General features: G+C 42.7%; 1 protein-coding gene across 2 annotated transcripts in view; it reads right to left on the bottom strand.

Annotated features, from left to right (window-relative positions):
* The window catches only part of LOC130833146 (ubiquinol-cytochrome-c reductase complex assembly factor 1), a 98,938-nt gene that overhangs the window by 18,855 nt on the left and 61,027 nt on the right, over positions 1-19,056 (bottom strand). The window contains exon 8 of one of the 2 annotated variants that reach the window (XM_057702488.1): positions 8,724-9,137. The exons of the other annotated variant lie outside the window; for it this stretch is intronic. Coding sequence (XP_057558471.1) covers positions 8,910-9,137 — 228 coding nt within the window. The 3' untranslated portion in view covers positions 8,724-8,909. Of the gene's footprint in view, positions 1-8,723; positions 9,138-19,056 lie in introns of those variants that run through there. 2 annotated transcript variants of the gene reach the window in all.

The following is a 19,056-nucleotide window of genomic DNA, read 5'->3' as shown; positions in this document are numbered from 1 at the left end:
AAGATGAAAAGGAAAAATAATAAATATGAAAAGATGGACAATTTCTTTTCCTTTTTTAAGAAAATGATGTGCACATATGAGTATAGCATGTTCCAGTTGTGATGAAAAGCCAACCTAAACAAGTCAGGAGATAATCCTTACATCTCATTTTAATAAATCACTTCAAACTTTTAATGCACCAGAGAGGCTTGCGACATCGAAATGCCTTCAAAAATATTTTTTCATTTATCTATCTATCTATCTATCTATCTATTTATTTATTTATTTATTTATTTCTGTGTTTTGAAAGTCCCAGTTTTACTGCTTGACATCTGAATACTCAAGATCTGCATAGCTTGATAATGTCCTGAAAAACAAAGTACATGGTTGTTAATTTCTCAACCTTAATTTCTGAATGGTTACAAAGCACAGGAGCCTTTTCCTTGGGCTTGGAAAATAGCAAAGCAAGAGATGGCTGTCCTTGGAAATTACAGTCATTTACCCTCTTAGCAAGGTATTCAAACACATCAGTAAGCCTGTAATCACCTTGAAAAGAAGCTGATGAGGTAATTAAGGTCCTGGGAAGATCAAACTATCACGCCAAGTTAATTTTCTTCCATGTCAAGAGGGAGATAGCTCTAATCTACTCTGACTTCTGAAGTTTTTTATTGTATCCCACAGGACAAGTCTCATGTACTGTTGTCCTGATTCTATAAACAAGGAAACAGAAGCTCGAAAATGTTAAGTAACTTGCCCCAAAGTCACACCCTGGCTGTGTGCTAGCGGTGTTGGAACTTTTAACTCCAACAGCTGGTACCTAAATCTAGTGTCTTCTCTACACTGTCACACCTTTCTGCTTCTGATGAGTCATATCAGAAATGGAGAATCACATAAGCAAAAAGCTAAAATTGCTAATTTCAGTACTCTTGAAAACAAAAGTAAAATGGAATTGACTCTGAAGTATTGAAAAATCATCCTGGAAACGCAATGAGATTCAACAAGGTCAAATGCACAGCAGCATGTCTAGGCCAAAATAAATAAATAAGTAACAGGATGAAGGAAGGGTCTGACTATATAGTCATAATTAAGACCCAGAGCAAATCCTTGATCATGAGCTGATAAATGAGAAATGTGAAAAGGTAATCATAATTGAATATATCACAAGAAATACAATATACACAACTCAAAAAGTTGTCCTTCCTCTATTTTTGTAATAGTCAAGAGTCTTTGTTTTAGCTACAGTACTTAAGAATAAACCTGAAGAAACGAGAGGAATTTCAGTGAAGAATGTCAGACAGGAATGATCACATTGGGTTGGCACTGGTCACAAGCCAGGACAGACGATTCTACGGCCAACAGAAACACCCAGAGGCCGTTCCATGGGTGGCCTGGTTGCTTACATCACCAGCCTCAATGGAGCAGCAGATCTCGGAAGCATTCTGATACTATCTGAGGTGAAAAATCACTCACTCTCTCTGCAACCCTTCCTCAGAGGCTTCCTACTCCTCCCCAACTCGATAGGCTGCTGATCCTAGAACCTTGTCCCCTCATCACAGAGCTGGGCCCAGAGTCCAAGCAAATCTAATCAGACTCTTGTTTCTGAGTAGAAACATCCAAAGATAAAAGACAGCTAAAGTTGGATCACCCCAAAGAGACTACTAAATTCCTACTACTAATACTAGGATCCCTGAGCTTCCTTGTATCTTTCTTTCCTGAGGCCTGTTGTTAAACTCTCCTTTCCATTCTGTGAGCCTTAGTTAGCCCCCAAGAAACTCCTCTGTTTGCTTAAATTAGCAGTAGTCTGTGTTATTCCTCAACTCAATAAAACCACTCCATAATAATATCAGCTAACAATTAACATTTGTTGAATGCCTACCATGTGCCAGCAACTGTATTAAAAACCTTATATGTGTCATCTCTTTAATCTTTACAATAATCCTGAAAAGGGGGTGTTACTGTCCTCATTTTATGGAAGAGGAGTCACTCCGTTTTCTGTGAAGTTTTTCAAGCTTCCCAAAGCTTGCTACTTTTTCCTTCATATGGTTTTTAATATTTCCACCCGGAGGTACTATATTATTTTAATAATTTGTTTACAATCCACCCCCCTCCGCCCTGCCCCGCATTAGACTGTGAACCTCTTGAGGGCAAAGACAGCACACCGCTCCGCACGTCTGCAGAATGAATCGATATAATGTTTCCTGTCATGATTACCTCCTGTATTACTGATGCCCACACCCTTTTTACAAATTTTAAGAAAGCTCCCTGAATACAAAGATTTGGGAAGGGGTTGAGCAACTCTGAATACATGCTGCTACTGTTTCATGGTTTTCAAACAACTCTACTCTAGCCTGAGGAGGTCCAACTCCTGTCCTTTTAGTCTGTTTTCACATGGCCTCTGAAACTCCACACCTCTCTCAAAGCGATCTCTTCCACTAAAACAAGTTTCAAGACCACATCTAGTTCCTCTACTACCATCTACTAGAGGTCTAGATTTGGAGTCAAAATATATACACAAGAGAATTCCAGTGGTTAGGACTCCATGTTCTCACTGCCAAGGGCCTGGGTTCAGTCCCTGGTGGGGGAACTAAGATCCCACAAGCTGCATGGTGCAGGCAAAAACATTAAAAATTAAGAAACAAAGAACCCAAAATACATACACAAGCAGTTTGAAGTAAAAAGGAGATTGAAAAGAGAAAGAATTTCATGACTGCCAGAACACAAAATGGGCAACTGAGTTTTCCTCTCTCACTGGTCACTCTAACAAGATAATAGCCAACTAGCTCTCTGATGTGAACAGACCTTTGATCCCTGCCTGCTCTATAACAAGTGCTATGGAGGAATAATTAGGAAACTTTCTAAGAAGTACTTTTCTTTTTTTTTCTTTCTTTTTTTTAAAATATGCTTTACTCAGCTTTCCCCTATATTTTCATTTTACTTCTGATTTTTTAAATAAATTTATTTATTTATTTACTGGCTGTGTTGGGTCTTTGTTGCTGCACATGGCTTTCTCTAGCTGCAGTGAGCAGGGGCTACTGTTCATTGTGGTGTGAGGGCGCCTCGTTTCGGTGGCTTCTCTTGTTGCTGAGCACGGGCTCTAGGCTTGTGGGCTTCAGCAGTTGTGGCACACAGGCTCAACAGTTACGGCTCACGGGCTCTAGCGCGCAGGCTCAATAGTTGTGGCACACGGGCTTAGTTGCTCTGCGGCATGTGGGATCATCCTGGAGCAGGGATCGAGCCCGTGTCCCCTGCACTGGCAGGCGAATTCATAACCACTGCGCCACCTAGGAAGTCTCAAGAAGTGCTTTTCTGCTTATATTTCCAAGTTTAAGAAAAGATTTATGCCCTGCAAACAAGTGCCAATGCATGAAAGTTTTGATCAGACTTTGGTTTTCTGTCGTTAAATACAAGATTTGGAAAGTGAAAACAGTTTAACTTATTACTGGTCACTAATGGCCAATAAGCAAGTTAGAACCAATTAGCAAGACAATTATCTGAAGCATAAGGATAATTCCATTCACATCTACTAGGATGGCTACAATTTTAAAAAAGGAAAAATAATCATGCGCAAGGATGTAGAAAAATTGGAACCTTCATGCATTGCTGGTAGGAATGTAAAATGGTACAGCTGCTATGGAAAAATTTGGTGATTTCTCAAAAGGTTAAACACAGAACCACCCTATGACCCGTTAATTCCACTCCTAAGCATATATCCAAAAGAACTGCAGGCTGAGACTGGAACAGACATTTGTACAGCAGTGTTCATATCAGCATTATTTACACTAGCCAAAAGATGGAAACAAAGTGTTTATCGACAGATGAATGGATAAACAGAATGTGGTATATAATACAATGGAATACTATTCAGCCATAAAAAGGAATGGAATTTTGATATATGCTACAACATGGATGAATCTTGAAAACATTATGCCTAGTGAAATAAGTTAGACACAGAAGGACAAATACTGTACCATTCCTCCTATAATAGTTACCTAAGACAGGCAAATTCATAGAGACAGAAAGCAGAATACCAGGGTCTGGGGAGAGTGGAAGTGGAGGAGTCATTTAATGGGTAAGGAGTTTTTACTGGGAATGATGAAGAATCTGGGAGATAGAGAGACAGTGGTGGAGCTTCCCTGGCAGTCCAGTGGTTAAGACTCCATACTTCCAATGCAGAGGGTGCAGGATCGATCCCTGGTCAGGGAACTAAGATCCCACATGGTGCAGGGCATGGCCAAAAAAAAAATTCCTATGACAGACAGTGGTGATGGTTACACAACATTGTGACTGTATCTAATGCCACTGAATTGTATACTTATGAATGGCTAAAATGATAAATATTATGTTATATATATTTGACCACAATAAAAGATAATTCCAACTACAAATGGTTCTTCGCACTCAAGTATTTCAATCTGTGACTTAAGCATGTGTATGTATATATTAAAGCCTTTCATTAAAGTCCTGCAGCAATCCAGGACTGGGAGCAAGACCCTCCTCTCAAAAAAACAAAAAAAGAAAGAAAGAAAAGAAAAAACTCATATCCCCGTAAAAACCCACAACAAGAATCCTCAGCCTTGTAAAATGCAAAAATGTCTAAGAATATTTATATATGTACCATTTTTGATAAATAAAGCTGGTCAAATGCAAAAAAACGAAAACAAAACAAAACAAAAAAACCCAAAACCAAAAAAACAGGTCCAGCAGGCCGCACAGGAACTCCATTTTGAGCAGTAGCATCATGAAGTAATTTATGTTCCTTGCTAGACCATAAGCTGTCTGGGTGCAGAATTCTACATTGCCTTGCACACGTTTGATAAGTATATACTGAGTGTCTACTATATTCTAGGCATTGTGGTACACGCTGGGCATAAAAGATGAATAAAACACAGTACCTGTTCTCAAGAAGTTTGTAACCTCATGTGAAAGACCCATGACACACAAATGACTATAAGAGCATACTGTATGTAAAAAATGGCAGTGATGAGTCTGGGTTCTCAAAGGCTTCAGAGATGAGGTAACATTTATTATATTGGGTATTAAATGGTGAACAGGGATTTGTACTTTTTAGACAGAAAGAACAGTATGTGTAAAGCCACAGAGAGGTGAATAACTACAGCATCCTCAGAGGAAAATCTGTAAAAAAGAGCTCATGATGGGACGAAGCAGAAGATAGAGCTGAAAAGGCAGTTTATGTTTGACTGTAAATGGCCCTGAATGCCACATGAAGGAAAGACAGAGAAGAGTTAGGCAATGGGGAGTTGCATGGATAGATTTTTTTTGTTATTGATGATGTTGTTGTTTCATTGAAGTACAGGTGATTTACAAAGTTGTGTTAGTTTCAGGTGTACAGCAAAGTGATTTAGTAATATATATATTACTGAATATATATACATATACAATTAACAATATATATATTCTTTTCCAGATTCTTTTCCATTATATGTTATTACAAGATATTGAATACAGTTCCCTGTGCTTTGGATAGATTTGTTTTTGAAAAGTAACCCAACGGGTACAAACCATAAAGCTGGGGAAAGGACCAGAGGCAGGAATACCAGAGGAGGCTGCTGCAATGGCTCAGGTAAGAGTTGGTAAGAAACTGAATTAATATGTGGCAAAAGGAATAAAGAGGAAAAAGTCCAGCAAGATCAACAGGATTTGATTATGAAGTGAATGTGGAGCAGAAGGTGAGGCCATGACTTGCACATAATCAGACTTCACTAAATGCCAGCTGAAAAAAAGAATGCAACAGTCATATGCAGTCATAAGCTGATGACTTTCTGACCCTGGCAGCACTAAGCGTAGACAACCAGTCTTGCAGGGTTTTAGCAGTCACGGTGCCCTCAATGTCTCCTATGTTGTGGTAATGGAAAATCTTACTTGGAGAAGATGTAATATGAGCAAGATGTGTATTTAGCTTGAGTCCACAGGCGTCTCCAGTGGAGCAGCAGTATAGCACACCAGGGCCTAGGAGCCCGAGTCCCTTTCCTAGTAATCTGCTCACTCTATGTCAGTGGCTGTCATTCCTCTGGGTCCTCTGCATTCTACCTGCAGCTGTGAGGTCTGATTTCTGTCAGCAAGAAGATTTGGATACACCTAGGTTTCCAGAGACACTTGCAGGCTCCTAACTGCACCCTGGACCTCACGACTGCATTTATAGTGCAGAAAAGCTGCAGGCACAGCTTTGCTCTTTTACTGATTTTCCATTAAATTTAGGCAGACTGGGGACAGTGGAAAACTAGAGGATGCTTGTTCCCCATTAATGTTGGCCATCTCAAATGCACAGACATATAAGCCAAACAGCTGAAAATGGATAATTAACAAGCTCAAGAGTTCTTTGAGAATGGAGCCCGGGCACTGTCACCTGTCCCAGGTGCTGAGAATCTAAACAACCCAGAGGACCTAGAGGCAACACTGAGCTCACAGGCCCCAGCCAGAGTCCCTTCCCACTCAGCGATTCCAAGACGGACATCACGTTACCTGGACAGCAACATTTTCTCACAAGATCCAAAATCTCGCCCCTTCCCAATCTTAAGATTCTCAGCCCTTTTATCAAACAGTCCTGAATTCTCCTTCTCTGCAGCAATGGGGAGCAAAAGAGATGGGATACCCTAATTAACTGAACCACACATGTTGACTGGTCACTCCAGTTATAGACCATAGTCTATAGCCCCGAACAGTAAAGCGGACATTTCCACTGTTCTGTATGGACCACAGAATGCTTGTCTTCCACTGTTGTTTCCTTACTGCTTACTGTTGTTCAGCACCAGACAACTTCCAAAATACTGACCCTCCAGTAATCTGAGAAAGAAGCTGTTCCCTGCTATAAAGATGAGGAAACAAAGGCTCAGAAAGGTCAGATGACTCGCCTAATTATCACGCAGCTCATAAATGCTCGAGATGTTTACAGAAACAAGGTGTTCTGACTCCTAGTCCAACATTCTTTTAAGGTTCAAACAGAATTGCCATTCAGCTGGTAGCCTACAAAATGCTGCAGAAGCATCCTGGGAATGTCTGAGCCTAGATGCTGGGTGGGAGTGATATGATCACTCCAGCTCAAATAATGAGGAAGCCAAGGGTGAGGCAAGGAGTGCCCGGATACCCTCTGAAGACAGAATGGACACCTGGCCTTATGAGCCCAGAGAGCGACCCTATCTCCATAGGGTAATTCTTTCTGTCCTTTATTTTGTACAATGTTCTTAAAAGGGAAAGCATTTTATAAGGGAAAAAGAAAACCGCTGTTAGAATGCTGTATCTGGTTTTTTGTGTTTTTTTTTTTACTTTATTTTTTAAGTGGGAAAGAATTTTATTTTATTTTATTTATTTAAGAACTTTTATTGAGATATAATTGACGTACAATAAACTGCATATATTTAAAGTGTACAGTTTGATATTTTTTTCTTATTAGTAATGTATATATGGCAATCCCAATCTCCCAATTCATCCCACCCCAAGCCCTCTCTATCCATTAAAGAGACGCTCTCTCTAGTGATCTGTGTTCACTCCAATCTGTATTCTCTCCAACCTAAGAAATGCTCCAAAATCTAAGTAAATTCTGGGCCCGAGCAGCTCCATTTCCCCACCTTGTGACTCTGGAAGACAAACCTCTGAGTCTCAATTTTTCCATTCAAACTATGCAAAACTGCCTTTTTTCTTTTTACATTAGCACGTGAGATAAAAATGCTTAACAATAAGCAATAAAGTTTATAACAGCAAACACCTATCTCAGTCCCAGGCACTGTTCAGAGTCTCACACGTGATAGCTCACTTAACCTCCACAATGCTGTAAGGTGAGGTAGGTAACATAGCTATCCCTATTTTACAGACAGAAAACTGAGGCACAGAGATTACAACCTTGCCCAGGGTCACATAGCTGGGGTGGGACTTGGGCCCAAAGAGTCTGGCTTCAGTGCCCAAGTGCTCTCAACCACCGTGATATGGTCTTGGAAGGGAGGTGACAAACCTGACCCATTCCTCCATCCAAGACGAGGGCCTGGCAGCCTCTGTCCCTCTCTTTAGCACCTGGGGGCTGCCTGGCTTCCTGCGCCATCTCGCCAGCATTCTCAACCCTGCTCTGGGCCAGCTTCTCTAGGAAGGCTGTGGCCAAATCAAAACAAAATGAAACAAAAACCAGGTGAACTCTATCTTACTTGTTCATCTATTTAGTTTGGAACTTAACTACAAAAGACTCAACTTCATTTCTCTTCTTGGCAGAGATTAGATTATAAACACTATAAGATTATTTCTCTATGATATACCCTCTACCAACAGCATTTAGGGATTAGTGCATGGTGAGAGACCAAAATGTTCCTTAAATAAATGAGTGAAGGACTTCCCTGACGCAGTGGTTAAGAATCTGCCAGCCAATGCAGGGGACACAGGTTCAATCCTTGGTCCGGGAAGATCCCACATGCCGTAGAGTAACGAAGCCCATATGCCACAACTACTGAGCCCATGCACCGCAACTATTGAAGCCCACATGCCTAGAGCCCGTGCTCTGCAAGAAGAGAAGCCACTGCAATGAGAAGCCTGTGCACCACAATGAAGACCCAACACAGCCAATAAATAAATAAATAAAATATTTATTTTAAAATATTATACTGGACTTTGAGGAGAAAAAAATTCAGTAATGCCTTCATCATTCAACAAATGTATACTCGTGCTAACCATGCACCAAGCACTGTTCTAGGAGTTGAGGCTACAGCAGTAAACGAGAGACAATTCCTGAACTCCTGGAGCTTACATTCTAGGAAGGGAGGAGGGGTCATAATAAGGAAAATAAAATATATAGGATGCTAATACCCTAATCCTGACATTCAAGGTCCCTAAGATGAGAAGTGCCTGTGTGTGGTGTACAGTTGTGGTAACACGGTAGGGGCCTGCTGTTGCTAATAGTTGACAAGCACTGATGTGAAGGTTGGGGAAACTACTCAAGGACGGAACCAGGGATCTTTGATGGGAGCTTTACTATAAATTCCTGGAGGACAAGGCCACATGGTCCCATCTGTATCCCCAGCACACAGCAGGCACTGAGTGAACATTTCATGATGACGCAGAGCATCTGGGGGCTGGAGGAAGGGAGAATGGCCTCCGTATACTTCCACATGTATCACTCTGCTCTGCACCACCATGCCAGATGAGAAAGGGTCAAGGGATAGCTGCGGAAAATTAATCAAGAAAATATTATTTAAAAATACATTTTCCAGCACAGATGTCTGTGTCAATTTTTGAAAGGATTATCTTTCCTTCATTCTCTTCTTCCCCTTGGAGCCCCTTGCAATGCAACAAAACTACTTGTTAAATCAAATCAAAAAGCACGTCCTGTGTACTTACAATGTGCCTTGCTCTATGCTGAGCCCTAAGCAGGTTCCTCAAGGATGCCCTGTCACCCCTGCACTTAAGAAATTTATAATCACACTGGTAGAATAAGACACAAATGTAAATCTGGATGAGTTAGGGAAGATTTCAGGAGGAGATAGTAGACTATGGACAGGCACAGACTGGAAGAAAAGTGGGGCAGGCAAAAAAGATAATAAAATAATGGTGAACCACCAGGAGCCTTGAAGACAGGTTAAGGGGTGTGGTACACACCTAGCAGGCACCTGGGAGCTGTTGTGGGTGTCTGTGTGATGAGTATTTGACATAAGCAGTGTTTAGGAACAAGAACCAGGCTGTTAAATGATTTGCAGGATGGATCTGAGATGAAGAGAGTCAAGAGGCAGGAAGACCAGTGAAACAGCAGACAGTGAGTTTAGGTGAGAGGTCAGGACCGGTTCTGAGTGTAAGACAACTGAAGTCCTGATAGTGGTTGTTTTAATGAAGGGCTCCTTGTAGTTCTTCCTGCTCCTTTGAGCACCAGAGAGGTCACGTTTACGGCACATATCACTGACACTCAGAAAAGATCAGCTAAACAGATGACAACTGACATGGAGAAAGAAGTCCCTGCTTTCCAGCTAAGCCCCTTCAGCTCTAACCAACCCCATAGCATCATTCAGCCAGCATTTTAGGGAAGCGATTGGGAAGAGGAGTGTTGCAGCTGTCTCACCAATGAATCCAGAAATACTCACAGCACATCCAGGGCAGCTGCAATCAATGTATAGCTCTAATGTATCCTGGGTTTGACCTCTTGGCTTCCAGAACTTTTTTTCACATAGCTATCCTAATCTTAGCAGAACCACCGCCCTCTGGTAGTGCCCAGTGCAGGGTTAAACCCGCAGGAGAGAAGAGCAGACAGCCACCTGCTCTGTGGTAGGACCTGCAGTGAGAGGCATCATCAACTTGCCTGATGCCAAGAGCTCCCCGGTGCCACTGCAATCCCTCCTCCTGAAAACATTCGTTACAGAAAGTCCTATTCAAATGAAAATGTTATTGGGGACCATTAAAACATTATCCTTTTAGCATCTATCAACAATTTAGCATTAGGGACTTCCCTGGTGGCACAGTGGTTAAGAATCTGCCTGCCAATGCAGGGGACATGGGTTCGAGCCCTGGACAGGGAAGATCCCACGTGCTGAGGAGCAACTAAGCCCATGCGCCATAACTACTGAGCCTGTGCTCTAGAGCCCATGAGCCACAACTACTGAGCCCAGGACCACAACTACTGAAGCCCGTGAGCCCTAGAACCTACGCTCCGCAACAAGACAAGCCCTCACTCACCACAACTAGAGAAAGCCTGTGCCCAGCAACAAAGACCCAACGCAGCCAAAAATAAATTAAAAAAAAAAAAAGAAAGAAAAACAGAAACAAAACAATTTAGCGTTAGTTTATGAGGAAAGGTAATGGTAGGGAGCTGATTCTAATGACTTAGGAAAAGACTCTGTGAGTTCACTCACTTAACCAGTAATATTTGATAAAGGCCTGTTATATACGAAGCACTGCACTAGACACAGGAACACTGACCTTAAGAGAAAAGGACCAAAAGAGGTCTGTAAGAGAGGAAGACTGGGACCTCCCTGGTGGTCCCCTGGTTAAGACTCCACGCTTCCAATGCAGGGGGTGCAGGTTCGATCCCTGATCAGGGAACTAAGATCCCACATGCCGTGTGGCACAGCCAAAAAAACCCAAAAAACAAAAAGATAAGGGGACTTCCCTGGTGGTCCAGTGGTTAAGACTCCATGCTCCCAATGCAGGGGGGCCCAGGTTCGATCCTGGTCTGGGAACCAGATCCTGCATGCATGCAGCAACTAAGATCCCGCATGCCACAACTAAGAAGCCCGAATGCCGCAACGAAGATCCCACGTGCCACAACTAACACCTGGCACAGCCAAAATAAATAAATTAAAAAGAAAAAAAAAGATAGGAAGACAAAATGGAGGGTGTGTATGGTAGCTCTAGAGAACAGCAAAGGTGATAGGATGTGTAATGAATAGAGCAACAGAATGAAGCAGCAGTGCATTTTAATTTCTGCCCTGCTACTAATATGTGACACTGAATAAGCCATTTTTCTTTTTTTTAAAATTATTTATTTATTTATTTAGACTGTGTTGGGTTTTCATTGCTGTGTGCGGGCTTTCTCTAGTTGCAGTGAGTGGGAATTTCTTTTCCTTGTGGTGTGCGGGTCTCTCAGTGAGGTGGCTTCTCTTGTTGTAAAGCATGGGCTCTAGGCCCACGGGCTTCAGGAGTTGTGGCTCATGGGCTCAGTAGTTGTGACTCTCAGGCTCTGGAATGCAGGCTCCATAGTTGTGGCGCATGGGCTTAGTTGCTCCGTGGCACGTGGGATCTTCCAGGCCCAGGGCTCCAATCCGTGTCCTCTGAATTGGCAGGCGGATTCTTAACAACTCTGCCACCAGGAAAGTCCCCAAGCCATTTTTCTTGCCAGGACTAAGTGTCCTCAATAGGAAAAGGCTGCATTAGTATTAACCTATGGCTGTCAAGCTTCTTGGAGATTGCCAGTCACTGAAGCGGCACAAAATACAAATACTGACTGCTTTGCAGATCTGATCAGCTAGGGCTAGCCCTGACTGGGGCTTCGCGCCACCAGCCAGGGAAGTCTGCACTTCCTTTACACTGTCCCTGCGGGTCGTCACCAAGTTGGATTCTTCTGACATCCACATCTATCCACTGCTTCAGACCAGACAACTCTAGCATGTTTGAACCCCGCATTTGTCCCCAAACCACTCAGTCTCTCATGGGCCTTTGAGCTGAGGATATTAGGGACAGGGTCAGTTCTTCCAGGGCTGCAGGGCATGAGAGGCTTGGAGAACAAGTGGGAAGTGTGGCAAACTACAGTTCACTCTTGTAGATTCTCCTGTGGGTTGGAAAATTCTTATCTCACAGATTTTTTTTTTCTGAGCTGGAAGGTTCCTTAAAAATAACTTGGTTCAGGTTCTTCACCTGAATCTGCTGACTAATGGCAGAACCAAGTTTAATTCCCTGCTCTTCTAGCTCCAAGACTAGTGAGTGATTTTTCCACTCTCCCATCCTGTTCCCTCTAGAGGGAGGATCCTCTCTGCCTGGCAACTCAGCTGGGGACCTAAAGCACAGCATATGATAAACATCTTCTGTTTTTGAAAGAGAAGAGGTACAGGCATAAACAAATGTGCTCAAAATACCAAAGGAAATAACGTTCATGTGAAATCTGAAGAATTTCAGCAAAAGGGCATAAGACGGGGATGAAAAGGAGTAGTGGGGGAGACAGCTAGAATGCCACTGAGTGCTTAATGGGAATCGTGTCTTACTTGCCCTGTAACCAGGTACAAACTACAAGCCTGTTGATTCTTAACCCCAGCAGCTGAACTACTCAAGGCCCAGAAAAGGGGCAACACACACAGTTTACACCTTTTATTATTCTGATAGAAATTTCTCTCCTGGGAACAGAAAGGGGTCAAAAGTCCAAAACCAAAATTATATACCTTTATAAGTCAGAGCAAAGAAGCATTACAGCAGACGGTTATTATTATTATTTTTTTAAAAAGCGACAGTGAACAGAGCAGAGTAGGAGGTGTTAGAAAACTCACTCCAAGTAATTTATTCACTGGGAACCACAAAGGGCTTTCCCCAGAACAGCAAAAACACCATTAATTTCCCCAGTACCTTCTTTTCAAAGGACTCCAAACACTTCACACATATCGTTTTAAATTGTCCTCAAAGGCTCCAAAATAAGGGGTTACTATTTCCCCAGGTTCAGATGGAGAAACTGAAACATTCATGCCTGCCCTGTCTGTCCAAGTCATCCTAGCAGACTCCGCTAACATCAACTGAGTGCCTGCTATGCACATAACCCATGCCGGGCAAGCGAGAGATACAAAGACGAAAGATATGATCTCCATCCTCCAGCGAGTCAGAATCCAGTGGGTCGTGACAGATGTGCACACAAATCCTTTTGAAATAAGGCAGCCTATGCTAGGTGTCGTAGACAAGGTCCAAATACAATGCCCAATTTACCAAGTGACTAAAATGTGCCAAGTACTGTGCTAAGTCTTCACTAGCATCATACTGTCTGAGTCATACACTATGTGGCTTATGGAGAAAGAAATGCGAGGTAAAGAGATCTGCCCGGGGCCTCAAGGCCACACTATGGCACAGCAGGCATTAGCACCCAGGTCTGTCTGTCTCCAAAGCCCACGTGATGGGAGGTAAGTGGCTGGGAAAACGGTCTTTGGGCAGTTCCGCACAAAGGGCCCACATCTTAGAGGTGTGGAGAGCAGGACACAGGGGTCCTCACTAGGTTGTTGGGGAAAGGCCTGTTTCCTCAGCCCAAAATTGCATACACATGTACCCATCTGGATTCTCCATCACAGGGACTGCTCTTGTGGGTCAAGAAGCCAAAGGCAAGCGTCTTCCAAAAGGGAACAGAGTTCTCTCTGCGCAAAGAAGGACTGCAAGGGCCTGAGCACTTCACTTTCTGTTGGTGGGCACTGAAAGTAGATCCGGGCCAGAGGGTGTGGGATCCCCTGGCTGGCTGTGACAAAAAGTCTACAGTCTGTGGGAGCAGGGCATGGTGGTCATGGTATACATGCTAGCAGAGCATCCTTTTCTCAGAGCTGGAGTGGAACTCCTGCAGGGGAAGGAGCCCCCTGCTGGAGGTCCCTAGAGAAGGGCCTGGCCTGGAGACAGCTCTGCAGAGCTCACCTGGTGGGGGTAACCTCTGCCTCTTTTGCCAAGGCTCCCTTTTGGAGGCCCAGGAACAAAGTGCCAGATTTGGAGGAAGAGGAGCTTATGGGGCAACAGTCTACTGTTCCCAGACCAGACAGGTTACAGAGAGCATAGTCAGCCCTGGGGAATCCCTGGGTCTTTGCAAGGGACAGGTTAATATATAGCTCTATTTTAAGCCTCCAGGACAAGAAAGAGATGGGGGAAGAAGACAGTCCTCCAAACTCTGGGAGCAAAGTTGGGCCTGGAACTAAGGATGCCCAGTCGCCAGCCTGGCGGTCTTCCATCTACCACATGTGATCCATTTTGCAATTGTTTTCAAATCTTAACTTTAACCTAACAAGACAACAACAAAAGTCCTTTGATGGATAAAAGTAAAAGAAAAGAGTTAAGTAATAAAGTGTGTGTGAGAGAAAGGGGATAATGAATAATTATATCAAAATGTCCAAATAAGGGACACTCTATACTTTCCGGCAGCCATGGCAACAGGAAAGCAGGATTGTTACACCATTCTCATCGTTAAATAAAGGGAAGCTCAGAAGTTCATCAGGGCAGAGCAAGCTCCTAATTCTCAATGCAGAGAGGCTCATACATACACAAGCGAATGTGTATCTGCATAAACACACAGACACTTTCACCACTGCTCTTTCCAACAGGAACAGGGCAAACAGCTCTCCAGAGCCTCGCTGCCTCTCTGACACCACACTACCACTGCATGCAATGAAGCACTTCAACAGTTAAAACATTTCTGTGCCAATATTTTAAGAGTGCAGAAGGTTCCAAATTACATGTAAAATAAACAATGCCAGACTGTGAAAACTCTTGGCTGCAACGTTCTCTGATGTTAACAAGAGTTTCTTTATTACTGTAACCTTTCAGAAGTGAATAAAAATTATTTCTCTGCCCTAGTTTTGCCCTCCAGTAAAAAGGAAGAGAACAGTGACCATGGAAAGAGCTGTACAATGACCTCTCATGAAGGCTAGGAGGCTGGGAAGGGGGCAGTTTAAAACACAAAGCCTTCCATATATGTTTCTAGTCAAAGGTTAGAAATTTAGTTTGTGCTGTGCTGATCATATTGTAAAATTTTATATTCCTAATATTTTTATGTAACTAAAACTCTTAAGGGGACAAAAGGGCATTTGCAAGAGCCCAAACTAAGCTGATGCTATGGAGAAAACCCACATTTTGATCAAGGTTCCTTAGCCATTCAGTGAATCTGCTGACTCAGAAACTGAATCTGAAGTACCCTTAAAAAACAGAGAAGATCTACAGGTGGCCAGGACTTAGACAAAACGTGTTACTTTGCAGACCTTTGAGTCAATGAGTTTGTGAATATTGGACACACAGAAGCATCTCAAAATGGAGCTAGTCTGGACAATCTGTTTTCACCACTGCAGGAGAAGGAGGAAAAAAGCCACCAAACAAAGGCAAACATGCTCTTGTCCTCTCACAGCACTCTGCCTTTACATACCCCGTTCCTCTGCCTAGAATGCTCTTGTCTAGCAAACACTCATCCAAAAAGATACAACCCAAATGTCATCTACCCCAAGCTTTTCTCCTCTGGGCAGAGCAATTTTTAAATATCGTAATCTCTGAATATTGTAACCACCTGTTTACATGTTTCTCTTCTCCTACTAGACTGGGGAGTCAGGAACACTGTCTTTGCCATCTTTTTATCTCCGGTGTCTAGCAGAGTACCTGGAAGCTAGCAGACCACAATAAAATGGATGGATAGATGGGCAAAACCTTGTTTGTGTCTGGGAACAGAAATCAGACAGAGAATGATGAACTGCTATAAAAACAGAACACAAGCTCTGGGATTTAACACAAGGCTAGCTTTTCAGACTTCCACAAAGTTGCAAATGTTAAGTCTGGAAGAGAATTTAGAAATCATCAAGCTCTCCTCCCCAGAGGGGTGAGGTGATTTGACTTACTCAAGCTCACCCAGAGAGTGGCCGGGCTGGCCAGAACTCCTTTCATTATACCACACCATCTTTTCTCTTTACTGTGAAAAACTGCAGGTATAAATATTTATTTGGCAATAAGTTGAGAAATATGATTAAAACTACAGATTATGAGAATGTTATTTCATTATAAATAAATGAACAATGGCTGTCACACTAGGAATTCAAATAACCTGATATAAAATAAAATATCTGAGATGCTCAAAAAACTAAACATAGCATACCATATGACCTAGCAATTCCACTCTTAGATATATACCCAAGAGAACTGCAAACATATGTTCAGATAAAAACTTGTACATGAATGCTCACAGCAGCATTATTTTAAAAAGCCAAAAATGTAAACAGCCCAAATGTTAATCAACTAATGAATGGATAATAGAATGGGGTATATCTATATAATAGTTTATCCATAAAAAGTAATGAAGTACCGAAACATGTTACAACATGGATGAACCTTGAAAACATTATGCTAAGTAAAAGAAACCAGACACAAAAGCCCACATATTATATGATTTCATTTACATGGAATGCCCAGAATAGGTAAATCCATAGAGACAGAAAGTAGAGTAGTGGTTGCCAAGGGCTGGGGGAAAGGGGAGTGGGGAGTGACTGCTAACGGGCACTGGCTTTCTTTTTGAGGTGATGAAAATGTCCTGGAATTAGACAGTGGAGATGGTTGCATAACATTGTGAATTTACTAAAAAGCGCATTCAAAACAGTGAATTTTATGGTATATGAATTACATATCCATTTTTTTAACGGAAAAAAAAATACAATCTCTGCCCTCTAGTAATTTAACTGAAGGAGTCAGGACCAGAGATGCTTAAGGACTCACAGGTTCAGAGTTATGTGACAAGTAATATAATGCAAGTTTGGGGAAGAATGAAACACTTTAAAAATCTTACTGTTAATGCTCGAACCATAGTTTTTAGCAATGGCCTTTTCAGGCAGTACAGAGTAGTGATTGAGAGTATGGGCTCTAGAGTCTGGCAGGTTTGGGTTCCAATCCAGGCTCTCATATGTACTGTGTAAGTCTGGTTTGGTTACCTAACTGGTACGCTGAATAATGGTCTCCCAAAAGATATCTACATCCTAATTCCTGGAACCTGTGAATGTTACCTTATACAGCAACAAAGGACTCTGCAGCTGTGATTACAGATCTTCAGATGGGAAGATTATCCTGGACTATCCAGGTGGGCTCTAATTGTAATCCCATGCGCCCTTATATGAGGGAGGAAGAGGGTCCTTAGACCCAGACAGAAGAGGAGATGGCAACGTGACTACAGAGACAGAGACTGGAGTGATGTGGCCACAAGCCAAGGAATGCCAACAGCCACCAAAAGGTGGAAAGGAGCAAAGAACAGATTCCTCCCTAGAGCATGGCCCTGTTAACGTCTTGATTTTGGCCCAGTGAAAATGAATGCTAGCCTCCAGAACTATGAGAGAATAAACTGTTCTAAGCCACCAAGTTTGTGGTAAGTTGTTACAACAGCTATAGGAAACATATACTGACTTCTCTGATCCTTAGTCTCTTCATCTGTAAAATGAGGATAGGATCTCATAGGTAAGATTGTTGTAAAACATAAGATTGAAATGGTGCTTATAAAGTGCACAGCAAAGAGAAGCTGCTCAATAAATGACAGCTATTACTATTGGTGAACTCTGTTTCTGTATTATGCTGAAATCCTCAACTTTCATACGTCACTAGTCCATGCCCACACCTGCTCCTCTTAGCAGGGACAGCAGTAAGAGCTGGCCATCAGGAGACCTGAGTTCTGTTCTTCAGTTGGCTTCTGACTTAAGCTTACTCAGCTCTCCCAGAGCCAGTTTCTCCATCACTTAAATGACAGGATCAGACTAGAGCAGTGGCCCTCAAACTGGAGGGTTTCTTAAAATACAGATTGCTGGGCCCCACCTCCAGAGTTTCTGATTCAGCAGATCCAGAGTGGGTCCCTAAACATGCATTTGTAACAGGTTCCTAAGTGATGCTGAGGCTGCTGCTGTGGGGGCCACTTTGAGAATCTCTGGCTTAGATTATTTCAAGGTTCTTTTCCAGTTTTGACAGCCTACGATTCCCCAGGAATATCCCATAGATGTAGCACTCCAGTAATAAATACAGCTGTATCAGGCTGAAATAGCCTTTAAACTAAGTTCTTTTCCCCATGGGGGATGGGAGGGAATGAGATTATATGGTAAAGACTGCTTTTAACTTTTGAACGAAGCAGAATGAAAAATTTTAGGCAATGGTGGGAACAGGAAGAGGCTGTCCCCGTATTCAACATGCTGGCCCCATTTTAATTTATCTTAATCCCACCTTTCTGCCTTTTCACCAGACCCCTCCCCCTCATGCCCTCCTCTAGAAACACATCTAGGTGTCTCCTGAATTCATTTATTGGCTTTGCCGTGCACAGTATAATACCGCCTTTGTTAGTCTCCCAGCCCAGCCTCTCCAAGCACGGTGTTCAGTCTCGGTGTTCCTCTACTCTTTATAAAAAACACATAACCAAGGAGTCTCTGAAAAATAATTGTAAAATCAACTAAGGCAAATTCAGACGATGTGGAGACATTCAGACTCTAAATGCTGGAAAAAGAAACACATTCAGAACATTGTTAGCATTTTCATCTGTCTCTCCAAGCCCCCCCCCCCCCCACCTTAATCGCTATTAGTCGTGTCGCGTAGGAAACCTCTGCCGCACTGGATTAGAAATTCTGAAAAAAGGGGCCTCAGGCTTGGGACTGCCCTGCAGAAATGGAACACTTCTAGATTCAAGAAGAGCTGTCCTCTGGGTCTTTGGAAGTCCTTGGTAGTAAGACAGGGGAGAAGGAACCTGCCATGAGGTCGATTTCCACCTCCCCCAGCCCCAGGAAGATCACCACAGAGTAAACCAGACACTGGACTGGGCATCAGCATACCCTAGTTTGGGTCCTCATTGTGCTGTTTTCTAGCTGCATGACCTTGAGCAAATCACTTAACTTCTCTGGGATTCCATTTCCTCACCACAGAAATGAGAGGGTGAGA

Source organism: Hippopotamus amphibius, chromosome 12 (genome assembly GCF_030028045.1).
Source record: "Hippopotamus amphibius kiboko isolate mHipAmp2 chromosome 12, mHipAmp2.hap2, whole genome shotgun sequence".
In the NCBI taxonomy this organism is placed as follows: domain Eukaryota; kingdom Metazoa; phylum Chordata; class Mammalia; order Artiodactyla; family Hippopotamidae; genus Hippopotamus; species Hippopotamus amphibius.
The sequence above is the reverse complement of the archived record's forward strand: the minus strand, read 5'-3'. Positions and strand labels throughout refer to the sequence as shown.